This window comes from Clinocottus analis, unplaced genomic scaffold (assembly GCF_023055335.1).
Source record: "Clinocottus analis isolate CAN_PGR_092001 unplaced genomic scaffold, fCliAna1.0.p SCAF_6, whole genome shotgun sequence".
Taxonomy (NCBI): Eukaryota; Metazoa; Chordata; class Actinopteri; order Perciformes; family Cottidae; genus Clinocottus; species Clinocottus analis.
In genome coordinates this window covers 21,570,833-21,596,579 of record NW_027176218.1, presented here as the reverse complement: position 1 = coordinate 21,596,579, position 25,747 = coordinate 21,570,833, and the positions used below count along the sequence as shown (strand labels likewise).

The 25,747-nt window shown below is 41.7% G+C and overlaps 1 protein-coding gene across 8 annotated transcripts; it reads left to right on the top strand.

Moving 5' to 3' along the window:
• The first annotated feature begins 1,182 nt into the window (after positions 1–1,182).
• On the top strand, positions 1,183–24,884 carry ppp6r3 (protein phosphatase 6, regulatory subunit 3). 8 transcript variants are annotated; one of them, XM_068602313.1, is made up of 26 exons: positions 1,183–1,384; positions 4,456–4,623; positions 4,751–4,984; positions 6,600–6,786; positions 6,948–7,085; positions 7,892–7,957; positions 8,585–8,697; positions 8,996–9,109; positions 9,729–9,855; positions 10,080–10,232; positions 11,024–11,173; positions 11,397–11,461; positions 11,679–11,794; positions 11,928–12,013; positions 13,229–13,315; positions 13,760–13,806; positions 17,009–17,063; positions 17,510–17,640; positions 18,444–18,559; positions 18,719–18,947; positions 19,072–19,169; positions 19,376–19,571; positions 20,872–20,889; positions 22,228–22,335; positions 22,920–22,991; positions 23,187–24,884. In XM_068602313.1, exons 3-26 carry the CDS (start codon positions 4,758–4,760, stop codon positions 23,236–23,238), a joined length of 2,751 nt encoding a protein of 916 aa, XP_068458414.1. In that variant the 5' UTR covers positions 1,183–1,384; positions 4,456–4,623; positions 4,751–4,757; the 3' UTR covers positions 23,239–24,884. The 8 variants fall into 8 exon arrangements, with proteins under 8 accessions (XP_068458414.1, XP_068458413.1, XP_068458411.1 ...); XM_068602312.1 differs by having other exon boundaries at positions 13,727–13,806; XM_068602310.1 differs by having other exon boundaries at positions 13,709–13,806.
• The last annotated feature ends 863 nt before the right edge of the window (positions 24,885–25,747 follow it).

Below are 25,747 nucleotides of genomic sequence, written 5' to 3'. Positions count from 1 at the left end.
TTTAGAAAACCGGATGTGTCACGTGGCTATTTTCCCTAATTTCGCTAAATCCCTCGCTCAATCCCAATCCGGGTCGTTTAAATGAGTGAGTTTACCATGAATGTCAATATAATAGGTGCACTGAAGTGTCAGTGTTTGCTGACTTGACTACGGTGGCTCAGAGGTGGAGCAGGTCGACTTCCAATCAGAAGATTGGTGGGTCGATCGGCTGTGGACGTGAATGCTTTTAGCCCTGATGGGCAGGTGCAGCCATTAGTGGATTGACGTGTACATGACGTCATGGTCCTAAACCACCTCCTTCCACTCTGACCTGTATTATTTGTATACTGTACCCCACATAGCTTATTGTTAGTGTGCATAGTTGCAATCAGTGTACTTGGTATTCTAAAAAAAAAATGCTTTGCTGTTGAGCATAGAAGTGTATTTTTCTAAGTCTTGGAATACATTTATTTATGGATTAATAATTATTTTATCAAGAAAGTAATTGGCAGATTAATCTATGATAAAAACATACAACATATTGGCATATTGTTTGAGCAAACTGCATTTGCTTTTCAGTGATAGCTGTGCAATGATAATAAATTACGTATAGCCGAAAGGAATCTACACATGGAGGAAGGTTATTGTGCTGACTATCAAGATAGTTGTCTGGACAAGATATGAAGTACAGATCGCAGTGTTTACTTGGTTACAAGTAATACAGTCCATGGTTACACTCCGCCCATTTGTATGTGCAGCCGAGGCGAGGCCAAAGGTGAAAAACAACTCGAGAGATGTAGCTCTTAGTTAATTGGGCGTTTCTCGGCGAGCTGAGGGCGTGTTCGTAATCTGAGAGTATGTTCGATTTTTAATGGCAAGCAAACGTGCGAGCAGAGTTAATTGTAATGTTATACATTAACCGAATTTCACCTAAATGGTATTATATAACTTAAGAGAAAACATGTCTGTTTTTATTTGCTTCTCACAATAACCACGCGCGTTGTACTAAACATAAACATCTGATAAAACAGTATAAACTCCACTTTTCCGGGCCGCAAAATATGTATAATTCGATTAAATGACGTAGTTGAGTGGCACACCCGGCAGCCAATAAAACAGCAAGGCCTGGTTTGAGCGATGGGATTACAGCCAATCGTTTTACAGTGACCGTTTGAGTGACACGCTCTGTAGCTGTGGTGGGGGAAGGGACCGCTGAAGTTGACGGAACCGCCATCTTGAAAAGTGCCCTCCGATGATCTACCTTTTCGCGCCTGTCAGAATCAGTTTAAAACGCGTTATTTTCCTCCGGAATTTCGTGTTTTCTCCGTGTTCGTCTTGTTAAGGCTTGGGGCTAATGGCAAGATAAGCTACATGCTGGAGACTCGCCGTTTACCGTTGTCTATCGGTAGGTACACTTGCCAGCCTTTACACTTGGTTGGTGCTGAAGAGACGGTTAGCCAACGGTCTGCAGATAGCCGGCTAATGTTAGCTGGTTAGCAAGCCGCATACATGGCCATCTTAACGCTTTGCTGTCAGTCGCTCTTGGTGTACCTCTAGCTAGGATAGAGGTAACGTTACACGTTACCGGTCCATATCAGTGTCAGTAGCTACCGTGAAGCCGTTGCGCTATTTAGTTGGCCAACTTGTCATCCTATCAGCGGTAATGTCCGAGTTCAGTGATGCCGCTCAGGTCGAAGTAACGCTGGTCCCTATCGGTAGTTTAGGTCGCCGGGGTAGCTAACAATAGCTAACGAGGGCTAGTGACGTTAGCCCGTTTGCCTGAGCCGGGTGCGCTAGCAGTACTCTGTTTTGGGCCCTGTAGGTAAATGTGTGGCGTTAATGTTAATATCCTGTGTAATATTTCGAAACCACAGCGTAAATAAAGTAAGTCAATGGAACAGTTTATATTAGCCAAGCTTGACTGATCCGATTCTGCCTTGCGTTTTAAACCATGTTTAACCGGAATTAAAGATCAATGCTTTTCTGACGTTGCTCGGTATACCTAGCCTCACGTTAACAGTTTGTTTATCAGGAACGCCGACTTTGGTGCGTTTGTTAAATGGCAGGAACCTAGTTTAACTGCCTTACTAATGTCGTCATTTGCGTTTACCACTGTCTCTAACTGGTTCGGAATACGATGCTGGGGATACTGAACTCGACAAGTATATGTGTAATGCTAGTGCAGCTCTGTTGATGTATCTAAGTAGGGGAATCGATGTTGTCTAATTTGGGCAATTAACGCTACATCGATCAGAAACGTGACAGTCAAATGTGTCTAAACTGTCAGTAGCGAGTTGGTTTGGGTCCCGTGACTGTGGCATCCCATAAGACACTGTGCTATAGCCGTCTTCTAGACGTTCCACGGGGTTGCTAAGAGGATTTTATTGCTTTTGGCCTTTGGTTTATGTCTCACTGTCATTTGGTTGCATTCAGAGGCGAATGGTAGAATGGACGTTCCTACAGTTACGGATGTATTACTTTTGCCAGTGGTGGACAGCTCTTGCTAAGGTATTTCACATCGAAAGAACAACGACAAACAACACCAACTTAATTGGTACGATCATGACTAACAGCATGTAGTCTTATCATTAGTTGAGTTCAGTGTCTAGCATCAGTTCTGTTTATGGAACATTTTTTTGCTGTAGTCTTTTTAATATCTACTTCAATATAAGTAGGAATGTGGTTTGTGCACAAGTGCACAGTTTCCCTTTTATGTGTGTACTGTACACAGCAATTTACTGTGTTCACATACAAGAAAACAAGTTACTGCGGGAAATCTGCTTAAATCTGAGAATAGGTTTACATGCATGGTGATAACCTGGTTATAAAACATGTGTACCAGCAGCTGGCCAGTAATGTAGTTTTCCTCTTCCCCTCACCCAATTTACAAACTGAAACTGGGGTATTTGATTTAACATGCTTTTTTATTTCTTTCTTTGGGATTTGTTGGTGTTGGCCAAGGTGAAAGGTCAAGTAGTGAGTAGTTGTTTTGTCCTCATAGAGGGAATGTCTGAATTTTACAAATTCACAGTAGACCGTTGTATCTCAGATTAAGTTGTAGCCAGAAGTAGGATTGCAATAATTTTGGAATAAGCTCTCTTTTTACTACAATAAACCTTACCCTGTCTTGTGAACATGCACTCCTTTAAAACATTCCCAAAGGAACCTGGTTAAGATTACATGGCTAAGAAATCTCATGGTTTCTCATTTAGCGATCTAACAGTGTTAACTGGAATTCAATAAATCCCTCACTCTAGTTAAGTAATCTGTGTTTAGTGTTTTGTCTGACCAAGGTTAACTGTGACTTGACTTGTGTTGCTGCATGAAGCCAGAAAATATTGTTATATTGTTATTTTTGACAGGAACTTATTGGTTGGCATAATGTATTATATAACTAACATTTTATATCCTACCCTTGAAGTCCAGTTAGATATGTTGTGAAAGGATGCAGGCAACGCCATTCTTTTATAATAATAACAGAGAAATATTATTAAAAAAAAGCATTGGCATCCAAGGCTGACTGCAAGCCTGTGAGATATTTTCTGTTGTTTCACCTGGCCCCTGAATTTTGTGTCTACCTTTCAATATATAGTAATATCCACCATAAAAGGGGACATATAAAATTACTAGAATGCAGGGAATAAAGTGTTTTGCGGTCTAAAATGTCCTGAGGGTAAAACCTTAAGATCACCCACTTAAAATGTGTTTTCCTAGGTCCAGGTTCTCAGCTAGCAACTGTTTTCATCCAGCTGGACATTGTATGCACTAGTGGAAAATCCCAGATACTATTTATAATTTACTTTTTACTGAATATAGTTTGAACGCCTCAGCGTTTCCCATAGGATTTTGTGAGACCATGGTTGGTGGACCTTGGACCCTTTACGATACTGAGCCTCAGGGTCTCTGCCATTGGTGTATGAAATGTGTTTAATAGGTAAAAGATGACCCGTAGTGTACAGTGCTTTGAGTGGTCAGAAGATTAGAAAGGTATATATGTGTATATGCGCAAGTCCATTTACCCCTGCTGTGTCAACATACAGGCTCTATTTAAACACATGAGAAAGCTGCATATTTCCACTCAGTATTGAAATCGGTTTGAGCGTGGCCTTTACAGAGGATTTTCATGCATCTCAGTACCTCTATTTAAGTAACCATGAATTGTTTGTTGTGTTTCTTAACTGCTAGTGCATGTGATTCGTGCCTTTTTGTAATAATAATTGCCATAATATCCAAAAGCAGTGAAATATTTCTTTCTATATAATACTATTATTGTAGAGTCTTTACGTTTTTTTATTACCAATTTCCTGTTTATTTATATGTACTTGTTTAATTTTATTTAACCATGTGTCTCTTATGTGCACTTTGCCTGTCTGCTGCTATAATCCTGCAATTTCCCCACTGGGGCACTAATGAGATAATCATCTTATTTGATTTTATCTTTAACAACATGTCCCCCATCTTTTTCTTTCCTCACAGGTGTGTGCTGTTAATCTGCTGTATGTGTGGTTTGTCAGTCTGTCCATCACCGCTGTCTGCCTCCCTGTCTGTCCATCCGGCTAGCCTGGAATGGGCCACAACTCCCAAAGACTAGAACACACCTCTTTTTAACCTGAGCTCCGCTGTTTGGACTCCAACATACCGCAGGTAGGCTGAGGAAAAACCAGTCGGCCAACTGTCATCAATTATTATTTTTTGATAACCTTTGATGGAAGGTTTGTTTTGATTTTAATAAAACGTATTGTTGCTTATGTTTTCACATATTACTTTTTAGAGCCAACATGTTTTGGAAATTTGACCTCCACACCACATCCCACATTGACACGCTGTTAGAGAAGGAGGATGTGACTCTGACGGAGGTGATGGATGAGGACGACGTCCTGCAGGAGTGCAAGGCCCAGAACCACAAACTGGTTGACTTCCTGCTGAGACCACAGTGCATGGAGGACCTGGTCACCTACATCACGCAGGAACCCAGTACTGATGTTGAGGAGAAGGTTAAATACAAGTAAGAGAAAACAGAGCAAAGGATGACTCAAAACTAAGGCCTGGTTTTGTTTCTTATCAAGAGGTTTACAAATTCACACCTACGTAGACGCTTGTCTAAGTCTTTCTATTTTATTTCAGCCATTTATTTTACAATTGAAACGGAAGTACAGCATGTCTTGCAATTGTGCAAATCTTTAAATTGTGGTAATTTTAGTCTGCACTGCAAAAACTCATGTTGCTTTTTTTTGAGTGAATAGTTTTAGGAAGTAAGTGGCCACAGGAACTAAACAAGGAACTAAACAAGGAACTAAAATCCCTTAGTTTGGTGCCCTTTTCGGACATTTCTGTTTGCGCTTCCATCACATCTGTGAAACACAAATCATTTCACACCTCCCAGTTGTTCACAAAAACTGCTTTTCAAGGGTTATGAAAACTGCGCAAATTAGACTAATGACGGATTAAAGCCCAAAATAGTTTGACGCAATTTTTAAACACCAGGAAACAATAATACAAGTCGCTGTGTTCTTGTTTGTTTTAACCTTAATGTGACTATTTGGTGGGAAAAGAGATTTAAAAACTCCTCAACAACCTTCTCAAAAATAGACAATATGCTTTTAAAGTATTCAACATAACCGCGATGGAACACACAGCAAGTTTAATCTGGTTCGCTTCCTCTGTTGACTTCAGGCCCTGCCTCCTCGCTCATTATCGTCTAAGCTCATTCTAAACTGTAACTTTGTTTTTAGCGTGGATTTAATGAGAAGAACGGTTCATCCTGTGCCTTTTAATATGGATGCCACTAGCACCCAGAGCTTGAGAGTAATGCTCAGAACGAGGGATGTCACAAGAACCGATACTTTGGTACAAAGTTCTGAAAACATGCCTGTACTCGTTTTTCTACTGGATTGTAGGAACAGGAGATGAGTGCTTGAGGCTTACTCCCTTCCGGGTGACGATAAAAAACTCCCAGATAATGCTAGATTGTGAACAACAAATGTGTTGTCATGTTAGCTGTTAACCTCCGGCGGGAAGCAAAGTCGTACTTTACAAAATAACAAAGCTAATGACTAAAGTACAGATGTTGCATTGAGTTACATTATGATGCATTCAGGATCTATTCAGTAAATTAGTATTTTTGCAAATGTTAATCATGAAATTATCACGATGTGTCTTGGATAATTGAGTTTTAGCAAGAAACGTGAAGCCAACCATCAGGAATTAATAATAAATTCCCCCAAATCAGGATGCAAATGTTAATAATGTATGTTGAAGTACATGGAATTTATTGTTTTCCTGTTGTTGAAGTGCGGAGCAGAGAGAAAATGACCATAGCACTACTGTGAATATTACTTTGTTTACCCAAACTGAAACCCTTGGTCGCCTTCATTTGTCTCAGAATGAAGTTTGAAGAACAAGGTCATTTACAACAAAGCATTCAAAGTTCATCAGATCCATCAAAGTATCTTCACATGAAAGTTATTCTTTCTTGCCCCGCTTACGATTCTCTGCATCTACCAGCAGTCTGTTCCAGCAGTCAGAGGAAGACTCTACGTGTATGGTGGTGGCTAGTTTGCGCCACGCTACTGGAATCGTCGCATTGGAAAAATCTAAAGGAGCATTTTGTTCTCTTCCAGGTATCCCAACATATCATGTGAGCTGCTTACATCCGATGTGGGCCAGATCAACGACAGACTGGGAGAAGATGAAAACCTGCTGATAAAACTGTATGGCTTCCTGCAGAACGAGCCGCCTCTCAACCCGCTTCTGGCCAGCTTCTTCTCCAAGGTCCTGTCCATCCTTATCGGACGCAAGCCCGAACAGGTAAGTGGTCAGCAGGAGGTTATTGTTCCAGGAACGATCCCAAAATGTAATATTCATCAGTATTCAGGTCACATGCTCTAAAGTCTTTCCAGTTCTAGCAGGATATGGACGCCTGTGTAGGGTACAATGCAGTGTAACCTCTGTACTGCCTGTGTTTCTAGATAGTGGAGTTTCTGCGAAAGCGGGAGGACTTTGTAGACTTGATGATCAAACACATCGGGACATCAGCCATCATGGACCTGCTGCTCAGAATGCTCACCTGCATCGAACCACAACAGCTACGTCAGGACGTTCTCAACGTGAGTGGCAACACAACACTTTCTCAGCATAGCCCATATCGGTTCACTTCTCACAGCTTGAATTGGACCATCACAGCCCACACAACAATGCCAGCAAATTCAATTTTGCACATTGTAATTTGGCAGAGTTCAGGAAACATGTGTTGAGGACAGGTGTCATTATGCTGTACAAAAGAGTGTGCATGCTGCAGTTCTTCACTGATGCTTCAACATGAAGCGTTTCTACTTGGACACGTCCAACAGGTGTTCAGATGTCCTCTGTCTTTGCTTCTGATTTTCAAACTGGAACGCATTTATAAAATGTTCAGTGTTTTTCTCAGATACATTTTAAAGAAGAAAGAGAAGACACAGTTCAAGATCATGGTTTCTGTACCTACCGACCTAGTTCCAGTAGGTGTCAGTAAATGTTGTTGAGAATACAATCTCATTGCAAAAGCTGAGGTTGCATTACTTAGGCATGGGTTTGCATGCACGCAAGCTTACAATTTGCATTTGTTTGATAATTCCTAATTATGCTCTTGTTTGGTACTTGCTCAAGATAAATTAGTAGGATGAATGGACATGGATTCGGGCAGCAGAGGACTACTAGAGACTCAAGATGTGGATTTATGAATTGATTACTATCGTGCACATAAGCCACAAAATAAATTTCAGAATGAACTTTCGTAAATCTTATTGTATACACATAATCTTCACTCTTGCTACATGAAGGGGATAATGAAGTCATAAACCTATCACTTGTACTTGACATTCGAGGTGTTTGTCTTGGTTGTGCTGTCCTGACCGTCTGCTTTCTTCTTCTTCAGTGGCTGAATGAGGAGAAGGTGATTCAGAGGCTGGTGGATATGGTACAACCTTCTCAAGATGAGGATGTGAGTTTCACACACTTCACTATTTAAGCTGCCTGCTGGCTCTTGAACAAAGGAAAGTTTTGTTCGGTTTGAATTTAGAGTATATTTTACTCTTCTGAAATTTGAAAATTTGCATTTCCACTTTTACATTTCAGTTCACACACATGACAAATAATCATAAAGCTATTGAGCTCTGTCCATTTGCCTGTATTAGACATTTTTAAATCTGCATTAAGATAAATACTAATGTGTATTAGGGAAACCGCTATATCAGAAATGCAGTAGTCTATACCAATTGCAGTAAAATCCCACAATTCCTGATATTCAGTTTGGCGCCACAGTCACAAATCAATAAATAAGTCCATGGTCTTCAACATGCACTACTTTATTAATTTTATTTATTTCTGATCCCTGATGATCTGCCTCAAATTTCTCTGCAAACATTTTACAAGATTTTATTTGAACATAATAATAACGTCAGATTTGACCTTTGCCCAACATTTTACTGAATAGAACTGGAATGCTTCATAATGTAACTTGTGTACGTCGGCTGCTTTAAGTTGGTTCAGGACTATTATGATTTTGATTGGATCAAATCACAGATGTATGGTTTATTGACATTTATTTTATCCAACTCTCTTGACTCAGAGACACTCCAATGCCTCCCAGTCGCTGTGTGAGATCATCAGACTGAGTAGAGACCAGATGTTCCAGGTGCAGGGCTCCTCAGATCCAGACCCGCTTCTGTCCACACTTGAAAAGTACGCATGCATTTATATACAAGAGCTCTCATTCAGAACTGTAATAGTTGTCTTCATTCACTTTATGACATATGATTTTGTAATTACTGTAGTACTCTTCTTGTAGGTTAGTTATTTAGCTCTTTTATGCTCACCAGTTTTGCTTTTTTTGTTCAGTTTGTTTTGTAATATGTGATCGTACAATTATTCTAACAATGGCCGTTGTCATTTTTGCCTAGTAGGCTATTGATACTACAAACCTGACAAGTGACTTTGAAGGCTGCTTCCCCTTCATCTTCATGTCTGTCCTCCTCCGCAGGCAGGAGACGGTGGAGCAGCTGCTGTTTAATATCTTCGACAAGGAGAAAAATGAATCTGCAATCGTCAGTGTTATCCAGATCCTCCTCACATTGTTTGAGACAAGGAGACCAGCGTACGTCCTGTGGCCTCTACCGGTCTTTATGTCGTGATTTGAAATGAAGATAGATAGAAGGAAATAAGGAAACCATAAAGTAGGAATGACTGTAATTGAGTTAAAGTTATGTTTTTGTACATGAGCACTAGCTGGGAAGTCACATATTTAGGAATAACTTGTCAAAGGATCTTTTTGGTTTAATACAGTATTACACTGTATACAATATACATGGTTTAATCTTTATTTCACTACTCGCAAACGCAATGAGAGCTAGGAACACAGCAATGACGCCAGTCTGACAGGAATATGAGCTGTCACATGATCAAACAGGTTGTTAACCAGTTTATCCAGATTATCCAAACTGCTTTGCTTGGAGGTAATGCTCCGTGATTACACCTGACATGTGGCATATATTACACCGAAATAGCTGTTTACAATGAGTACACAAGAAAAACTATTAAAGTTCACGTTTTCATGTCAACCCACAATCACAATTACTATGAATATTCCCGCTACTTTCATGGCGGTTTAGGAAAACACTTTCCCTGTCTAACTTTAGGCACAGTCCCAAAGACTTGGCACTACCAGCTTGTGCTTAGTGAGCTAGTTCACCAGGTTCTGTCTTTGTACCTTGTAGGTTTGAGGGTCACATGGAGTGCCCCCCCGGGATGTCCCATCCTTCATTCTCAGTCAACCACAGCATCCTGGAGGCTGTGAGACCCCGACTCAAAGACTTTCATCAGCTGCTACTGGAACCGCCAAAGGTAAACAAAACAAATACAAGCAGTTTCACATCAACTAAATGTCTTGTAGACTGAAGTTACAAATGTTGCTGTTTGCACGGGATTATTTCATCCTAATCAGCGGTTTTCAGTTTAGTTAGATTGAGTATGTTCTTCGACGAGTATGTGACAAGAGTCTTCTACCACATACGATAGTAATCAGTCAGTCGTGGATTGTTTGATCAAAGTTCATTCACTACCAACAGGCCAACATGATGAAGACGACTTGGGGAGTGCTGGACCCTCCTGTGGGCAACACCCGGCTCAATGTGGTCAGACTGGTGGCCAGTCTGTTGCAGAGCAACACGCACAGCATCAACACAGAACTCATCAACCTCAACACACTGGGAATCATACTAGTGAGTAAAACACATAACGTCCCTGTCCCTGGACCTCACATCGGATCAGGAAAACTCCCCCAAATATAGATAGTAAGATACAATAGCATTAAACGGGCTGAAATAAATGGACAACTTCACCATTATGCCACACTAAAGTGAGAATTTTAGTTGCATGAATTGTGTAAAGTAAGCAAATGTAGCATAAAAGGTCTCCTGTCAAAGTCTTTGTTTAGTTCCCAAAGAGATCCTGTCTTTGCGTTAATCAGTAATACACCTTTTTGTTCACCTCCAGAAGGTTCAATGTGGGATTTGAAAGGATTAAAATGTGTTAAAGCGATTTAATCCTGGATTTGAATTTTGATAATTCAGTTATCTGAGTCTTGTCCATCATTTATATTATCATCTCTGTTACATTGTTCAATTTGCTGCCTTCATTACTGAGATCAGGTGACGTGCAGCTGTGAGAAAAAGCTTCACAACAGCGTGATGTCAAGATGTGATCTAGCTGTAAAAACAAAATTGAGCAGTATGTCAATGTAACTGCATCCAAATGATCGTTCACATCAGTTTCCTGGTTCGACTTTTACCTCCTGTACTTATTGTAGTTTTGCATGCGTGAGGTTTGATGGCTTTACTTTGGAAAGTGGTTCAGGTAATGGTGTTAAACTGAGATAAACTGGTTTTGGCGGTTCGTTAGGGAGGCTTTGATCTACGATCACATATCAAATGTATATTAAAGTAATACTTAACTGAAGCAAAGAAAGAAAACAAAGACCATATCATAACCTAACACTTGTTTTGCTCCACAGGATATGTATTTCAAATACATCTGGAACAACTTCCTCCACATTCAAGTGGAGATCTGTACAGCCATGATTCTGGCTATGCCCCCCGCCCCCACTGACATCCAGCCAGACGCAGAGCAGGAAAACGCCAGGGAGAGCATCCTCATCAAACATGTAAGATTAGAATAATTAGAGAAATGATCTTCTTAAATCTCTCCCTATGTGATATAATTGTTGAGGTTCTGCACAAGCGCTTACCTCCAGGACTATAGCAAGCTAAAACTGTCTTTATATAGTTAAAAAAATATATACATTCAATGTAAACTCAGTAATGTATTTGTGTGTCTGTGTCACTGATTTGCTTGTGTTTTAATATTGTCATATTTTCTTCCACCAGCTGTTTCAAAAGTGCCAGTTTATACAGAGAATCGTAGAGGCCTGGAGCTCCAACGAGAAGGAACAGTGAGTATTTTGCGCTGCTGCAAATATCTGTCAAGGTGTGACTGTGCGTCATTTGCTGTTTATAGTCCAAACAACAAAACCATAAGTCCTTTATGACTTTATGACTGCTGATTATGGTTCAGAATAGTGAGGAAAGTGTTGCTTTGGTTTGGTGGTCAGTAATAACTCATAATGCACTGTCCTCATGATTGTATTGATGTGTTTGTGTGTGTTTTAGGGCAGAAGGTGGTCGCCGACGAGGCTATATGGGCCACCTCACCAGAATAGCCAACTCTATAGTTCATAACTGTGACAAAGGCCCAAATGGACCACAGATACAACAGCTCATCTCTGGTAAGAAGTCCCTTCTGTCGGCAGGCTTATCTATACCTCCCCGTCTTCATCAGGTTTTGCAAATTAGCTTCGTCTCTGACTTTCAGTTTGAGTATATAAAGATGGATTGTGTGTGTTTGTGTGTGTGTCACAGAGCTCCCAGCAGAGGACAGAGATAAATGGGAGGCCTTTATTTCTGGGCAGCTGTCTGACACAAACAAGAGAAACACGGTTGACCTGGTGAGTAACCGCATGGACGCCAACACTGACGTCTAGCTTTAATATTTATTTCACGATACATGTGGGTGCTGTTTTTTTAGACGGTGTGCCATTTGAGTCTCTGTCGTCCAGCACATTGCATTTGAAACGAGACAGTGACTCAGGGGCCACAAGAAGTTTTCAAATTTGACAGACAATAACGTGCAACCTGTGCAAAACAAAACAGAGTTAGTGCAGATATGTGTGAGTCGTCATGTTTGATCAGTGTTAGTGGCTGCAATGAGGCTGTTTTCCTCTACAACTCTTCTAAAAACAGGGTTGTTGATACTGTCACTCTCGATTCATGTGCAATGTTGAGCTCAGATCTGCTTGTTTTGAAAGACACAACGGCAAAAAAGCCAGTCTCACATAAATCGTCTTTTTGTCAAAATGCCAAGAATCGACGAGTCGCCAGGAATCTTGGCCGTCGCGCATCCATTAACGAAATGCATGCATACATTCACGGCACTGGCTTTAAAGTCTATGGGTGTGTTAAAAGAAGATAAAAGTGAGGAATTACTGTCGATATGTCCATTACTACACCGAGCAGGATCCAGCTGGCAGAACCCGATGTGACACATGCAAAATGAATGCGGCCTTTACTCTAATTTGGACAATTTTGTATTAATATTCAACGGGCCAGAGTAAAGAGACGGGCCGTTGTTTGCTCATACCTACTCTAAAGTACTGTTTTCTTCCCAGATCCAGTGTTCTGAGTACAGATCCATCTCTTATAAAACGCTTTAGATTAAGAGGGTGGGGGGGAATCGGTACAGCATAGTATTGCAATATTTTGTGTGGCGATATTGTATCGAAAAAATGGAAGCCAAGTATCAATCTGTTATAAGTTATAAACTTTTTGTCCTACAATAATACAATCAATTGTTTTTTCAGTCCACTAGATGGTGCTGTGTTGTTTGAGGTCAGCAGCGGTCCCGGGTCAGTGTGATTGGTAGGAAGTCGGTCAAAACAAAAACGGAGATGCACGAGAAAGAAATGAGAAATGCGCCGTCGGCGTTTAAATTAAACTTCTGGACTTCCTGTCAATCGTATCGCCGCTGCTTGCACAGCTGTTGCACGACGCACAGAACAACATTCGCGACACAGCGCTGGTCAAAGACGTTAAAAATAGCTATGCATGTTCAGTAGTGTGGTGTAGAATGCACAGTGTCAAGAGAGGTTTCCTTTTTTCTGCAGGTCAATACACACCACATCCATTCTTCCAGTGACGATGAGGTGGACTTTAAAGACAGCGGCTTTCACCAGGACTCCTCTCTACAACAAGTAAGACCTACACACACAGTAGGCCCAGCTGATCTACAATGATTCATTAGTCTTTCTGTGACGGCCTTTATCAGGCTACAGGAACATCTCTCGAACATGTTTTGAATTTATTAACCTAACTACTAATGTTAAGGGAACTTCACGGTTACTTTAAAACAAATATAATTCTCTGATAGTTTGTTAAACTAATGTAAAAGCATTTTGGCATTTGACTGTAAATGCATGTTTGTGCTTTTCTTAGCTATTAACCTGTCCAGCCTACATGTTACACTTACTTTTTTTGTGTTTACAACTCCGTAAATGTATTTGCTGTTTTTGTGTACTGCAAGTAAATGACCAGCTTTTGTGTAGAGCCAAGACTATATCATTATCGTTGGTCCTGGGTTTTGCCAGGCCTTTTCTGATTATCAGATGCAACAAATGACGTCCAATTTTATTGAGCAGTTCGGCTTCAATGACGAAGAGTTTGCTGATCAGGACGATGTTGTGGAGTGAGTACTCATCCTGCATGACTGGACCTGCTGTCTAAATATTGCTGTGTAACACTGAAGGGACAGGGCACTTCCAACATGGCAACGCTGGTGTGGCTGAAACATGCAATTTATATGCTATGATTAAATGAATATAGTTTGATTGCTATTCCAAGCTTTCTTGACATTACAATCTGAATGTTGTGCAGCATAATTTACATGGATCTAAAGTTAATAATAACTCACCAGATTTTTATATTTCCAGTTTGCTACAGAAAAAGATCAATGGCTGTGATGGCTGTTGCCCAAACAAAAGGCATTAAATCACCTCCAAGATCACCTTATCTCCTTTTTCCATATGGCAGCCATAATGAATACAAAAGAGTAGAATCCAAAATATCCAGCTTTTCTGTTGTCGTGTTCTGTCCCTTTCTTTATTCCCTCGAGCGAACTGGTTTGGGTCTAATCTTGTAAAATGTTGGTTGGCTGTGGGAGATGGCTGTTAGTGGATCAATCATTTCAAGAGTCTGCTTCACTTCAAACGGTTTGTGGTTTGAAGTTCAGCTTTTTTCTCTTTTACATAGATGTTGGATTTAGCAATATCGGACAAAATGAGAGTGTGGGCCGGGTGAAACGAGCAGGACACCAATGCAAACGTTCAGCAGCATCAATTCCTCAAGTCTTGACATTTATTCCTGGATCTTCATTGTTTTACAAAAGAGTTTTTTCAAGTTAACTCTCCAATAGATTAATATCTATGTATACATTTCTAAAGATTGGACGTCTGGAGGTTTCATCCTACTAAAAGACTTCCACTCAATGATAATTACTACTAATATTTAGTAACTGTCAATAGTACTCAGTTCTACATGATACTACTTCACGTGATGGTGACATGAATGGCAGCTATCTACAGAACCGTTGTATTGGTGTACCTGACAATGCTCCCGTTCTAGTTAAGGTCTGTCTGCTGGTCTTCTTATCTGTGCAGTCGATGTCTGGAACGTATCTGACTTGACCTTTTTAATGTCGACGGGTTCACTGCATATCATATGCACCCCTGCTGTGCTTTAAAAACACATTGTATCCTGGTCAGATACTTTCCACTTATCATCAATGCACAAGTCAGAAGGTAAAGTGGGATTGTGTAAAGGGGGATACTAATACAGTTTTGTTTTTTTTTTAAGTAAAAATGTGTCATTTGGGTAACAGTAATAGGTTAGATAAAGACGTTCTGGTGTGTGACTGGTATGAGCTGATTGGACTGGAGACTCCAGTTTATTCATACTCTACCTTGGTCTTTAGTACTTCTGTTTATTACTTTATCTCAGTCTCATTCACCTGTTTCACACTGGAAAGCTGAAGCTACTCCAGCTGTTTAGAATGGCTAAACATCGGGGAAAAGATTTTATTTTCAATCCAAATGTTTGCTTTTAATAAACACCGCCAGGAGTCGGATGAGAAGTCCCATATTAGCTTTCAGCACTTGCACAGACCCCAGGTGGTATTGGCCTTGCTCAGCACAAAAACTAGAAGCATGGGGAAACTGGTAACCTCCTCGCCATGTTCAGAAAGAAATGGTAAAAAGTAACTGCTCCTTAATCTCAAAAAGTCACGTCTCAGGTTTTGTCTGTGAGACTTTGCAGTTCCCTACAGTCCAGTAAAATACAGGTGCATCCTGGTCATAGTCCAGTTATAAACCCCAGCGTCTCTCGTCAGCTGAGGAGGCGTTCACTCTGGAGGGCAGTATCTGGTGAAGTAGAGGCTTCACTAATCATGAACGTTAAGGAAGCAGCCCTAGATTAACCCGTTAAACTGTGAAACCAAATTTGACTCTAGACCTCCTTTTTCTCCTGTGTTTGAGTCGTCGTAGGAACCCCAAATTAATTCCAATACTTGTGTTTATTGTATGTATTTGTTTCGCAAACTCTTGGAAAAAAAATGTATACCTGCAAAAAAAAACACCTTTTAAAAGATATGTTGATCGTAACTATGAACATCCAGCATGATATGAGCCAGATATCCCAAAAATGCCTCCTCAAGCGGTCAATAAGACACCTTTTTTTTTTTTTTTTGGAAAGATTAGGACCTGAAGAATCAGAATCTGCAACAAAAATCACAATAAAACAAAGTCTTGGTCTGTTAGGAAGGAGTTTCAGTTAAAAAAATCGGTTAAAAAATGGGAAAATTACGTATTTTATGCCAAAAGATTGTCTGAATCGGGCATGCTGGGACGTAAAATTGGAGCGGGAGGATTTTCGCGTACAGTTTCCAAAAGGTTGAAGAGTTCATGTACACATATCAGGCCCGTTCCCTCGTGGAGCATCCCCCTTATACAAGCCTCGTCCTGAAAGTCAGCACATCACACTTTCATTACACACAACGCAGCATGACAGGAAGGTTTTGTCTCTAAATAATGAACTGGATGAGCGTTTTTTTTTCTTTGTCTCGACTGTGGGAAAGGTCTTATGCTTGCTAATCACAATAACACACTGTTTATTCTGAACACATACATGTATGCAGCATCAAATGCACTCTCTGTGAAAACAAATTTCCTCTTTTGGGACAAAACAATTATACTTCGGTCTAGATCGGGAGCGTCAAACTCATTATAGTTCATGGGCTGGTTCTGGCCCTTGGGCTTTATGTTTGATACCAGCAGATTAACTGATAATGAAAACAATTTTGAGTTTCTGCCCTAATCTGTATGCAGCTTTAGTGTGTATGCTTGTATGACTGTTATTGTTGGGAGCTCTTCTTCACTGTTGATGGTTCTCTGATAGCGGTTTCCCTCTGCTTCCACTCTTTGTGCTGATCTACGCTGATATTATTCTTATCGGTCGCTGGGTAAAATGGCAAATATTCACCCAAATGTTTGATATACTATTTAAAATGCTATGTTATTGTACATAATAATGTTTTGGAGAAACTGTGCCATCCATTAAGCAATGTTGAACGTATTCTAAATATTTTCTTCTACCAGGGCCCATGTATGACTCTTAGCATTTCTGTGGCTAGTTTACAACACAAAAACCCAGTTTCTTCTTTATCGTCTTAATGTTACATGAACCTGGCATGGGGTGAGCTCAACTTTAGAGTTATCCTTCAGGATTAAACGTGATGTGTTCCAGCTGTCTGCTAGAGCCCGTCTGCCTGTGTTGCCATATCTGCGGATGCCTAACGACCCTAACTTGACTAAACTCTGTTCTCTTTAACATTGCAGTATTCCCTTTGATAGAATATCAGACATCAATTTTTCACTGAATACAAATGAAAGTGTAAGTACTTTGATTATTAATCTTGAATTCATACAATAGTCATTCAATGAGAGGAGAGTAAAATGATCATAGTACAAATAAAATGTGTTATTTTGTCATTATGGCATGTCTTGCTTTTGCTGAAATCACTGACGTTTATTTAGAAGCAGATGAGGAAGATGTTGCTATAGCCTGCATTTGAACCAAAAGCTTCAAGCAATTCTGATTGAATAATGTGCCATCCCTTTTAAATATGTAACGGCAGACATGTAGATGCTTTTAAGTTATTTCAGTTTGAGGCCTGCTGTTGTGCTAAGTTACTGGAGGAGGCCATGTTAACGTCACGCTTCTCGTCTCGAGTGACTTTTGTTCTGTAGGATCCAGCCCTAGTGTGTATGTGGATGTGCTGTAGATGGTAAAGGAGTTTGTCTAAGTGTGTGGCCCGTGTGTGTGCGTGTGTTTTCCAGGCAAATATAGCTTTGTTTGAGGCGCGCTGTAAGGAGAAAATCCAGCAGTTTGAAGACGCTGGTTCAGACGAGGAGGATATCTGGGATGAAAAGGATGTCACCTTCGCACCGGAGGCACAGAGACGCCCCAGGTCAGTGAAACCCACAGACCTCTGTGTTTCCATCTATTGACCCTCAATATAGAGAATAGAGGAGCACTAACCCAAACCTCAAAACCAAGCCTCAACAGTCCTTTGAAGTAGTGTAGCGCCGCCAGTTTAAAACCATAAAGGCCTCATCCTATTTAAACCATCAGGGCAACGAAACACACAGGATTCATCTCAACCATTAAGAATCTCAAGGTCATTTTGGTGTAAAGCAATAGTCAAGTTGGTACACTTCAGCACACTGTATGTAGCATATAGTTTAATATTATAGAGAAATACTTTTAAATACATGGATTGGTTTATCTGTCATTGTTTTTCTCTATAAAATAGCAAAAAGGTTTGGCTGGTTAATGGCTCGATGTCTAAAAAAAAATAAAAATTCTAAGTTAAGATAACTTTTTAATGTTGTTTAATGGGTCTCAATGTAAAACTGATGCCTCTATATGACTTTCATAAGTAAACAAGACCATCAGCAAGAAGATTGCCAATTTTTGTCTAGTAGTTTTTATAAATGCATTGAAACACCCTTTGGCCCATGGAGGCCGCCAAAATCTATACAAATCAAAGTTCCATGTAGAATATTTAACTGAGTAATAATAATTAATCGGCCATTTTCTGACTTTCTGGTTGACTATATGGCATTAAAATATACTTGTATACTTTTTAGCCCCGACCTTAACAGCCAAGCTGTGTGACTCTGCATCTCTACATTTCTTTGCGCTCCTTAGTGCAGTAAGTCGTACCACATGCGTATTAGAAATGACTCGCGGCGTGTGCGTCCGTCTCAGGAGTTCAGGCAGCACGGACAGCGAGGAAAGCACAGACTCGGAGGAGGAGGACGCCAAGAGAGATCCGTTTGAAGCGTCCAACCCCAGCACCGATGACCGAATGGAAGTCGACACAGGTTGGTGCACCCACGACTCCGGCATAACCTTAGATTCACTCCAGTTAAGTTTTATGTAGAAGCTATGATTGGGTTTATTTACAGTGGTGGTGCGTCCAACACTGTACTTTTTCTGACTGATTTTCATGTCGGTGTTTTATAACCATCACCATCTTTTAGGGCCCGTGTGGACGGCCAACTTCGATGACATCCCCATGGACACGGGTACGTCCACCGCGCCGGCGTCCAGCCCCAGCAACCCCGCGGCCCCCGCCGCCGCCGCTGCTGCGTCGTCCTCCCCCTCTTCCACAGAAGACCTCCCCGATGCGTCATGGACCGCCACCACTCCTCCTGCCGCCTCCAAAGCCGAAACCGGCTGGGCTGATTTCTCCAACTTCACACCCGTCAGGTAGGTCGTCCCAACACGGCGTGTGTGTGTGTGTGCCTGTGGTGCTGCAGCTAAAGCATAATTTATTGACCTTTCATCGTCTTTAAATCAGAGTATTTCGTAACTATAAGTTGCTCTCTTTCAGGCCCAAAGACCCTCTGAGGTGCAACTCTCCTGTGGCTATGGAAACTAGCATGGAGACGATGGACCCTCTGGGGGTCAATGCACCCATGCAGCCTGAAGGTGAGCTGTGTGTCAACACATGTTCACATTGACTGTGATATGCATGTACAGAAGTCTCACTCACACACACACATGAACTCCGTCCTGTTGTCCCACTGTGATAAGGTGCACCTGGACACACTCTGATGTCGCTTTGCTTGTCTTTCCAGGTAGCTTATAAGTATTTTAAGTGTTAATATCTGAACCTATTGTCACTCCCCTCCCAGATTGTGATGGCTGGCTGGGCACCAGTGCAGCTTCCCCCTCCTCCACCCCAGCTAAGGATTGCGGGAGACCGAAAGCAGAGGAGGAAACGGCTTCCTGTGAGCAGCGCAGCATCACGGAGACGGTCATCAACGGCTCCATGAAGGAGACGGTCAGCCTCACTGTCGACGCCAAGACTGAGACCGCCGTCTTCAAGAGGTTCGCCAAACGCATCCACACAGGCAACACAACACGGCCTCTCCGTGCTAAATGACTGACTGTCATTAGCAGCGGTTTGATGTAAACGTTGTCGTCCTGGTGTTCAAAAACACCGAGAAGCAATCACTGGAACTCTCTTCTATCACGGTGTCTTTCCCAGAGTGGCCACAATGTGTCTCATTAGTCTTCCCCATCTGTTTCCATGGGTGCCCTCACATATCACTTCCAGTTCCTGGGTGGGTGCCGTTATATTTAACACCCACATCCGAGACGGGGCCCCAGGCCATTCGAACGCATCTACTGTTTGGAGCGTTTCCTGAAATAGTTTACCTGCATTTGAATCCTCAGTCCACCAATGCTGTGCATTTGCTGCAAGTATGTAGTTTTGTTCTTGTGGACAAAGTCACCATAGTGGCAGCAGAGTGACTTCAAACTAGAAACGGACATTTATTCTCAGCACAACATCAAAAGGCCCAGTTTCCACCCAAATACCACCAGCTTGCTTTGTTCCTTCTCATTCCTGCCGGTTAGCTCCCCCCCGTGCATCGCACATCTCAAAACACCAAAGTGTCACACAGCAGACGGGCGAGCCCAGTTTCTATGTTTCAAATGCATAAGGAGACGTCTATTCATATATTTTAACAGACGGCGTGTCATAGTCAAAGACTCAGATAGCATTTTGCCCACATGAAAGTCAGGTTCAAACTATTTTTATTACAAACATCTCAAACACTTTATATATAAACGTGTATTAAACTGAAAAGCATTTCTCATGCCATGAAAGTGACAATACAAATTAAAACAACATAACTGGTGCTTTTGGAGTGCTTCAGTTTGCGTTGTTCCTCAAATGAGCTCACCTGGTCAGCCCACCTTAAGTGAGCCTTGACTGAAGTTGTTGCTAGCATCGGGCGCTAACGCCCTCCACTTTAACCAGCAGCGCGTCTGCAAGACACGGGACCAACTGTACTGTAGAGATGACACTGTAACCTCATTCTTACCGTCGCACACGTTCTCTCTGGCTCTCGCTCCCCGACTATTCCCACCCTCCACTAATTCCTCTCGTCCTAACTGTACAGTCCTGTTTCACACTGGAGGTTCAGCATTGCTCCCGTAGTGAATCCGTTGCTCAGGTTCCTGGTTGCTCGTCCTCTGTCCTTCTGTCCCCTTGTTGATGCTGCATTATATTGTCTGTCTGTCTTGAGTAATAACAACTGTCTGATGACCTGAGCGACACTTACAACCTGAGCTTCCCCTTCCTCTCTCTCTTGCTGTGCGTTGTGGGTGTGGTCTTCTTCAGAGTTTTGAAATCTTATCGGTATGTACAGCCAATCAGAGATCAGCCTGCAGCCGTGATGTAGTCTTGTTGTCACGTCAACCACCAACTTTTCTTTCCCAATTTTGATCTTCTTCTTTGGTTTCAGCTCCTTGTTTGTTTTTATTTCATTATCTCCATTCTGCATGTGTTTCTACCAAAGGTGTTCAAGTGAGTTTATTAGTTCATGGCTTTATTCTTAACGGGCCGAAGCGGATTAAACATCAAATTATTATTTGAAATGACACAAGTGGAAGTGCGAGTTAGTTTGCTAAAGAACGACTCCACAATTTGGATTATTTTTTGATGTTTTATTGTTATTTAATTCATCCTAATAAATTGTACGATGTGCCAGCTGTCCCATGTGTGGACCGCTTGTTTTTAATGGTGCATTAATATTAATTAGTTAATAAACAGTCGTCAACTTGACTGACAGGTCTTAAGTTCATCTGGTCATCAGCCTCTGACTGAACAGTTGTGACCACAAAATGAATTTTAATGATAAGCTCTGACCTCACATTGGCATAACAGTTAATATGAACTATGACAAACATTGTCCTTTCATCTGTCATTTATAATAATAATAATAATACACCACTCAATACTTTTTAATCCTAAAAATGGAACGTTCTAGGTTCATAGATTACGCTATTCGGTAAGCATAATTTCAATAACCTCCTATGAAAGGTGTATTTCTTAATAAGAACAAATCTTTTGATCAGTGAAAGCTCATTCAGAGCGGACGCGTCCCCGTTTGTAAATGAAGTAAAGTTAAAGACTTGTATATGTCCATAAGACTGCTTTCAGCCCGGCATGGAGATGCCGGTGTAATGACATGCTGTCGTAACAATAACCAGAAGGTCTTATTCGGCCCCTTATTGTTCTTCATTACAGCTGAATTTCCATCTCAACTCTTATATCCTATCTGGATGTTTGTGGGCGTTTTGCTTTGATTGAGGCCTCATCAAGATTATTGGTGGTTCTCTGAGACAAAGCAAGACTGACGGCTGGCAATTTGGGTCTAATCGGTGTCTGAATCAGTTGCTAGACCCGCCTACTCTCGGGCTCTGTAACTACCAAACCAACAGCATCCTGTCAAAACAGTTGACTTTCTCCATTTGCTGTACATTTTGATGCTTCTCCTACACGCTGCTCCATGTCAACACCCTTCATCCTTTGTTTTTACTGTGTGCTCCGTCAGTCCGTTCAGCATGCGTCACGTGCACATCCCACTGTGTTCTGTGTGTTTCTGTGGGGCTTGGGGGGGGATCACATCGTATGGTATTGATGTACATATACGTGTGTGTGTGTGTGTGTGTGTCCCCTCCCTGTGTGTTGCAGCGATGAAGAGAAGAGTGCCTCTTCAGAGAAATACTCAGTAGTGGAGTGTGTGGATTCGGAGAGAACAGGCGTCACCAGCTCAGCCGCAGCCTGCTGTCCCAAAACCGGGTCAGACGCAACACACACTCACCTAAAAGAACTTAGGCCGTGTTATTCAGCACGCTGCACGCCTCACTCAGACATGATCAGCTCCATGACATCTTAAAGCCCTGGTTGCACACCTTCATCACGTCACCGTCCAAATGAGGCAGGATCGCAACCCTTCAGTACGGAGTGTGAACGGGCTCCTGAATAAGATTTCACTCATTTCTATTCAATTGATGAATTTTAAAATGCGATTAGAACATTTGTATTTAATAAATCACAACATGCAGACTGTTCTGTTGCAAAAGAGTTGTGAGGTGCAATAAAGTTTATGTTTCTTTTTACTTTGATTTCATATAAATGCAGATTTAGTTGATGAATTGATTGTAACGTTGTAAAAGTCCAAGCTCCATTAGGCTTTGTCCACTAAAACAAACAGCAGCAGTTGTTGGTACCTCATGATATAAATCCCAGGCACATGTTCCTGTTTTATGGATTCTGTTGATTGAATGCAGCAACATTTTGACACAATCCATATTGTCGTGCTCTGCTGATGCTCTGCTGGCTCTGAACCTTTCCCTCTCCCCTCCTGTGTGTCTGGTGAGCAGTGAGAAGTGTCAGCCCAGTGTTGAGCTTCCCAACGGTCCTCTGGAGGAAATGTCACCTGTCGAGGAGGCCAAGTAAGTCTGACTGCTATAGAGCTTGAGAGAGGAAGAGGAGGAGGAGGAGGGCTTTAGTAGTACAGCCTCTAGATCAGCTGCTCCTACCCAGACACTGACAGGTTCCTTTAGTTTACAGCTACCGCTCCATCACTCTGTTAATCGTCCTGTCCCTTTTTCCCGTCCTGTCCCTTTTTCCCCGTCCTGTCCCACCAGACTGGACCAGAGCGCCGTGACCTCAGAGCCAGCTGTCAACGGGCCGGCGTGAGGGCGTCCGACCGCCAGCTGACGTCCAGCCTGTTCAGCCAACGCAGCGCCCTCCTGCTGCACCGCCAGCGGACGCCGCCGCTCAGAGCTGCACCAATCACACGCCCCTCCCTCCCCCACCCACCCACCCCCACCCCCCTCCAGGACCAGCAATACTCCTATTGGCTCATCACTGACTGACGGACAAGACGAGGTGTACAGACACGGGACGAACTGAAACGCAAAATGAGAGACATACTCAAATGGATACAGAATACCTTTTTTTCTGCATTTGTTTATATACTATTGTTCTTATGAGGTGACGTGCGACTGATATCTTGCCACTCAAAATTAAATAGTAATGTTGCTATAGTTAAAGAAATGATTGTATGAATAAAATATTTTATAAAAAGAAAAATGTATACAGAAACATAAGATGAATTACCACAGAACCAGGAACATCCTGCGTACTTAATAACACAGTTGCTATATTTCAAATTCCTCACCACCGTTGGTCCGAGTCTGAGAGAACCGATTGAAACACATTTTAAAAAAAGGAACCCCCTCAAAGTTTCATTTCCGCTGCAGGTATTATTTGTAAATGTTTTTCACTTGTATTCTTCTGCATTGATAAGATAGGACACACCTTTTTCTTTTTTGGGGTATCTTTTTTTTTTTTTATTTATTATGGAATTAAGACGATGGTCATGTTTTGTTACTGAAGAGCCGTACCAACCCCCCCCCCCCCCCCCCCTTCCATGAAGGCTGACTGGGTTCCCTCCAGTATGATGTCACCACAGCCTGAACTGGGAGCTGTAAATGCATTCTGAGCTCTTGATTTTAGTCCCAACTAAAGTTCTTCAGCAACACAGTCCTCTTCTTTGGCCCAACACTCTTCTTTTTTTCTGAAGTGCTTATGACTTGGGGGGGGTTTGGGTCTCCATCACACATTTGAAGATGCACAGTGGTGATTTAAGGTGGCAACAGCAGATTAACTTAAACTTAAACCGCCGTCTTCACGGGGCCGACAGCAGCTGTGCGGCTCGAGCCGAGACGCGCTCGACGTCTCAAAACCGGTCCTGTAGACCGACAACGAAACCCGCTTGAGAACGTTCCAGGGTTGTAAAGCCACCTCCACCCCCACCACCTCCATGGACTCGGTGGTCTGTGGTCTTAATCCTGGAAGTGTCTTTGGTGCTATCGTCAGTCTGGACCCTCGCCACCATTTTTTTTTTTTTTGTCTTTAAATCACCACGTGTACTTATCCGCCTTCAAGAGGCGATGAGCGATGGCCAGTTGTGGTTCTGACGACGCCCACAAAGTCACATCAGCTGATCTCGATTGGCAGCAGATCTGTTAATGCTGAATATCCGTCCACACGGTGCATGTCCCTGCAGCTTTAATGGGTTTAATGGTTTAACTGGTGTCCTTGTCGCAGCCTCCCGTCTCATCCGGTCATGGACTCGCTTCCTTTCCCCGCTGCCAAATGTTTTTTTTTTTTCTCCATCTTGGCAACAAATGACTCACTGGTTGGGGGTTTGGATCCAAAAATAAAATGTAACTGCGTTTTCTGTACCGTACCAGCATTGGAAGGGGAAGAGTTACGGATGATTGTTCAACCCACTTTTTTTGTCCGATTATTAATTAAATTTCATCTTAATTTCTGAAGCTAAGTGGTCTTTGCAGATGGTTTCTTGGGCTTTTCTGTCATGACTGGGCTTTATTGGACCGGTTCTGCTCTGTACAGAACTCTACATGTAGACCGCTCATTTCCAGACCAGCCGTGTTTATGACGTGTCAAACTCTGACAGTTTCTCTGGCGTGAGTTGAGGCTTCCTGTTGGTGGAACCTTCCAACGTGTGTGTGTGTGTGTGGGAGAACACGCTTCTTGTTGAGCCACCGCTTCAACTCCCTTCAGCCTCACGGAGACCTGGAGGTCAGTCACTTCTTCCCGTTTCAACCACGCGAAAGGTTTGTCGATCCAAAACGATAAGCGTTAGTTGTATTAATATTGTTTTCTTTACGTATTAAGACAAATCTATTTATATTACTATAATCTCCAGTAGCACTTGTATTTTCCTCTGCTAAATATTAAAGTAAATGTAAGATACAACAATCAAGGCTTAAGAGGTAAAACTTAGCTCAGATCTAAATTCATATAAAATGTATTAAAAAAAATAATATAAATATTTAGATATATTTTTATATATATATGTATATTTAGATATATATATTATATGTCTGTCTATCTATATATCTATATATGTCTATATATCTATATTAATAGATGTATAGATATACATATAGATATATCAATATATCTCTATAAACACGTGTGGGGATTTAGAAGGTGAAAACTAAACTGCAAACTCTTTGGGTGTCATGTGACTCAGGATGTCCTGATGTTTAATGAGTTATTGATATGACTCATATCGCTGTTAATATTTAGAAACGAGATAATCAGTTCTAGAAATGATCTCTGCAGTTTTCCACTGAAAGTGATGATGAAAAGCCTAAAGTCATTAGTTTTG

Bases quoted from the DNA above. Each gene is read 5' to 3' on its own strand.
- ppp6r3 (XM_068602310.1), top strand. From the start codon at position 4,758: ATGTTTTGGAAATTTGACCTCCACACCACATCCCACATTGACACGCTG. The intron at 10,233-11,023 runs GTGAGTAAAACA...TTTGCTCCACAG, and splicing joins ACACACTGGGAATCATACTA to GATATGTATTTCAAATACAT. The intron at 13,316-13,708 runs GTAAGACCTACA...GGGTTTTGCCAG, and splicing joins AGGACTCCTCTCTACAACAA to GCCTTTTCTGATTATCAGAT.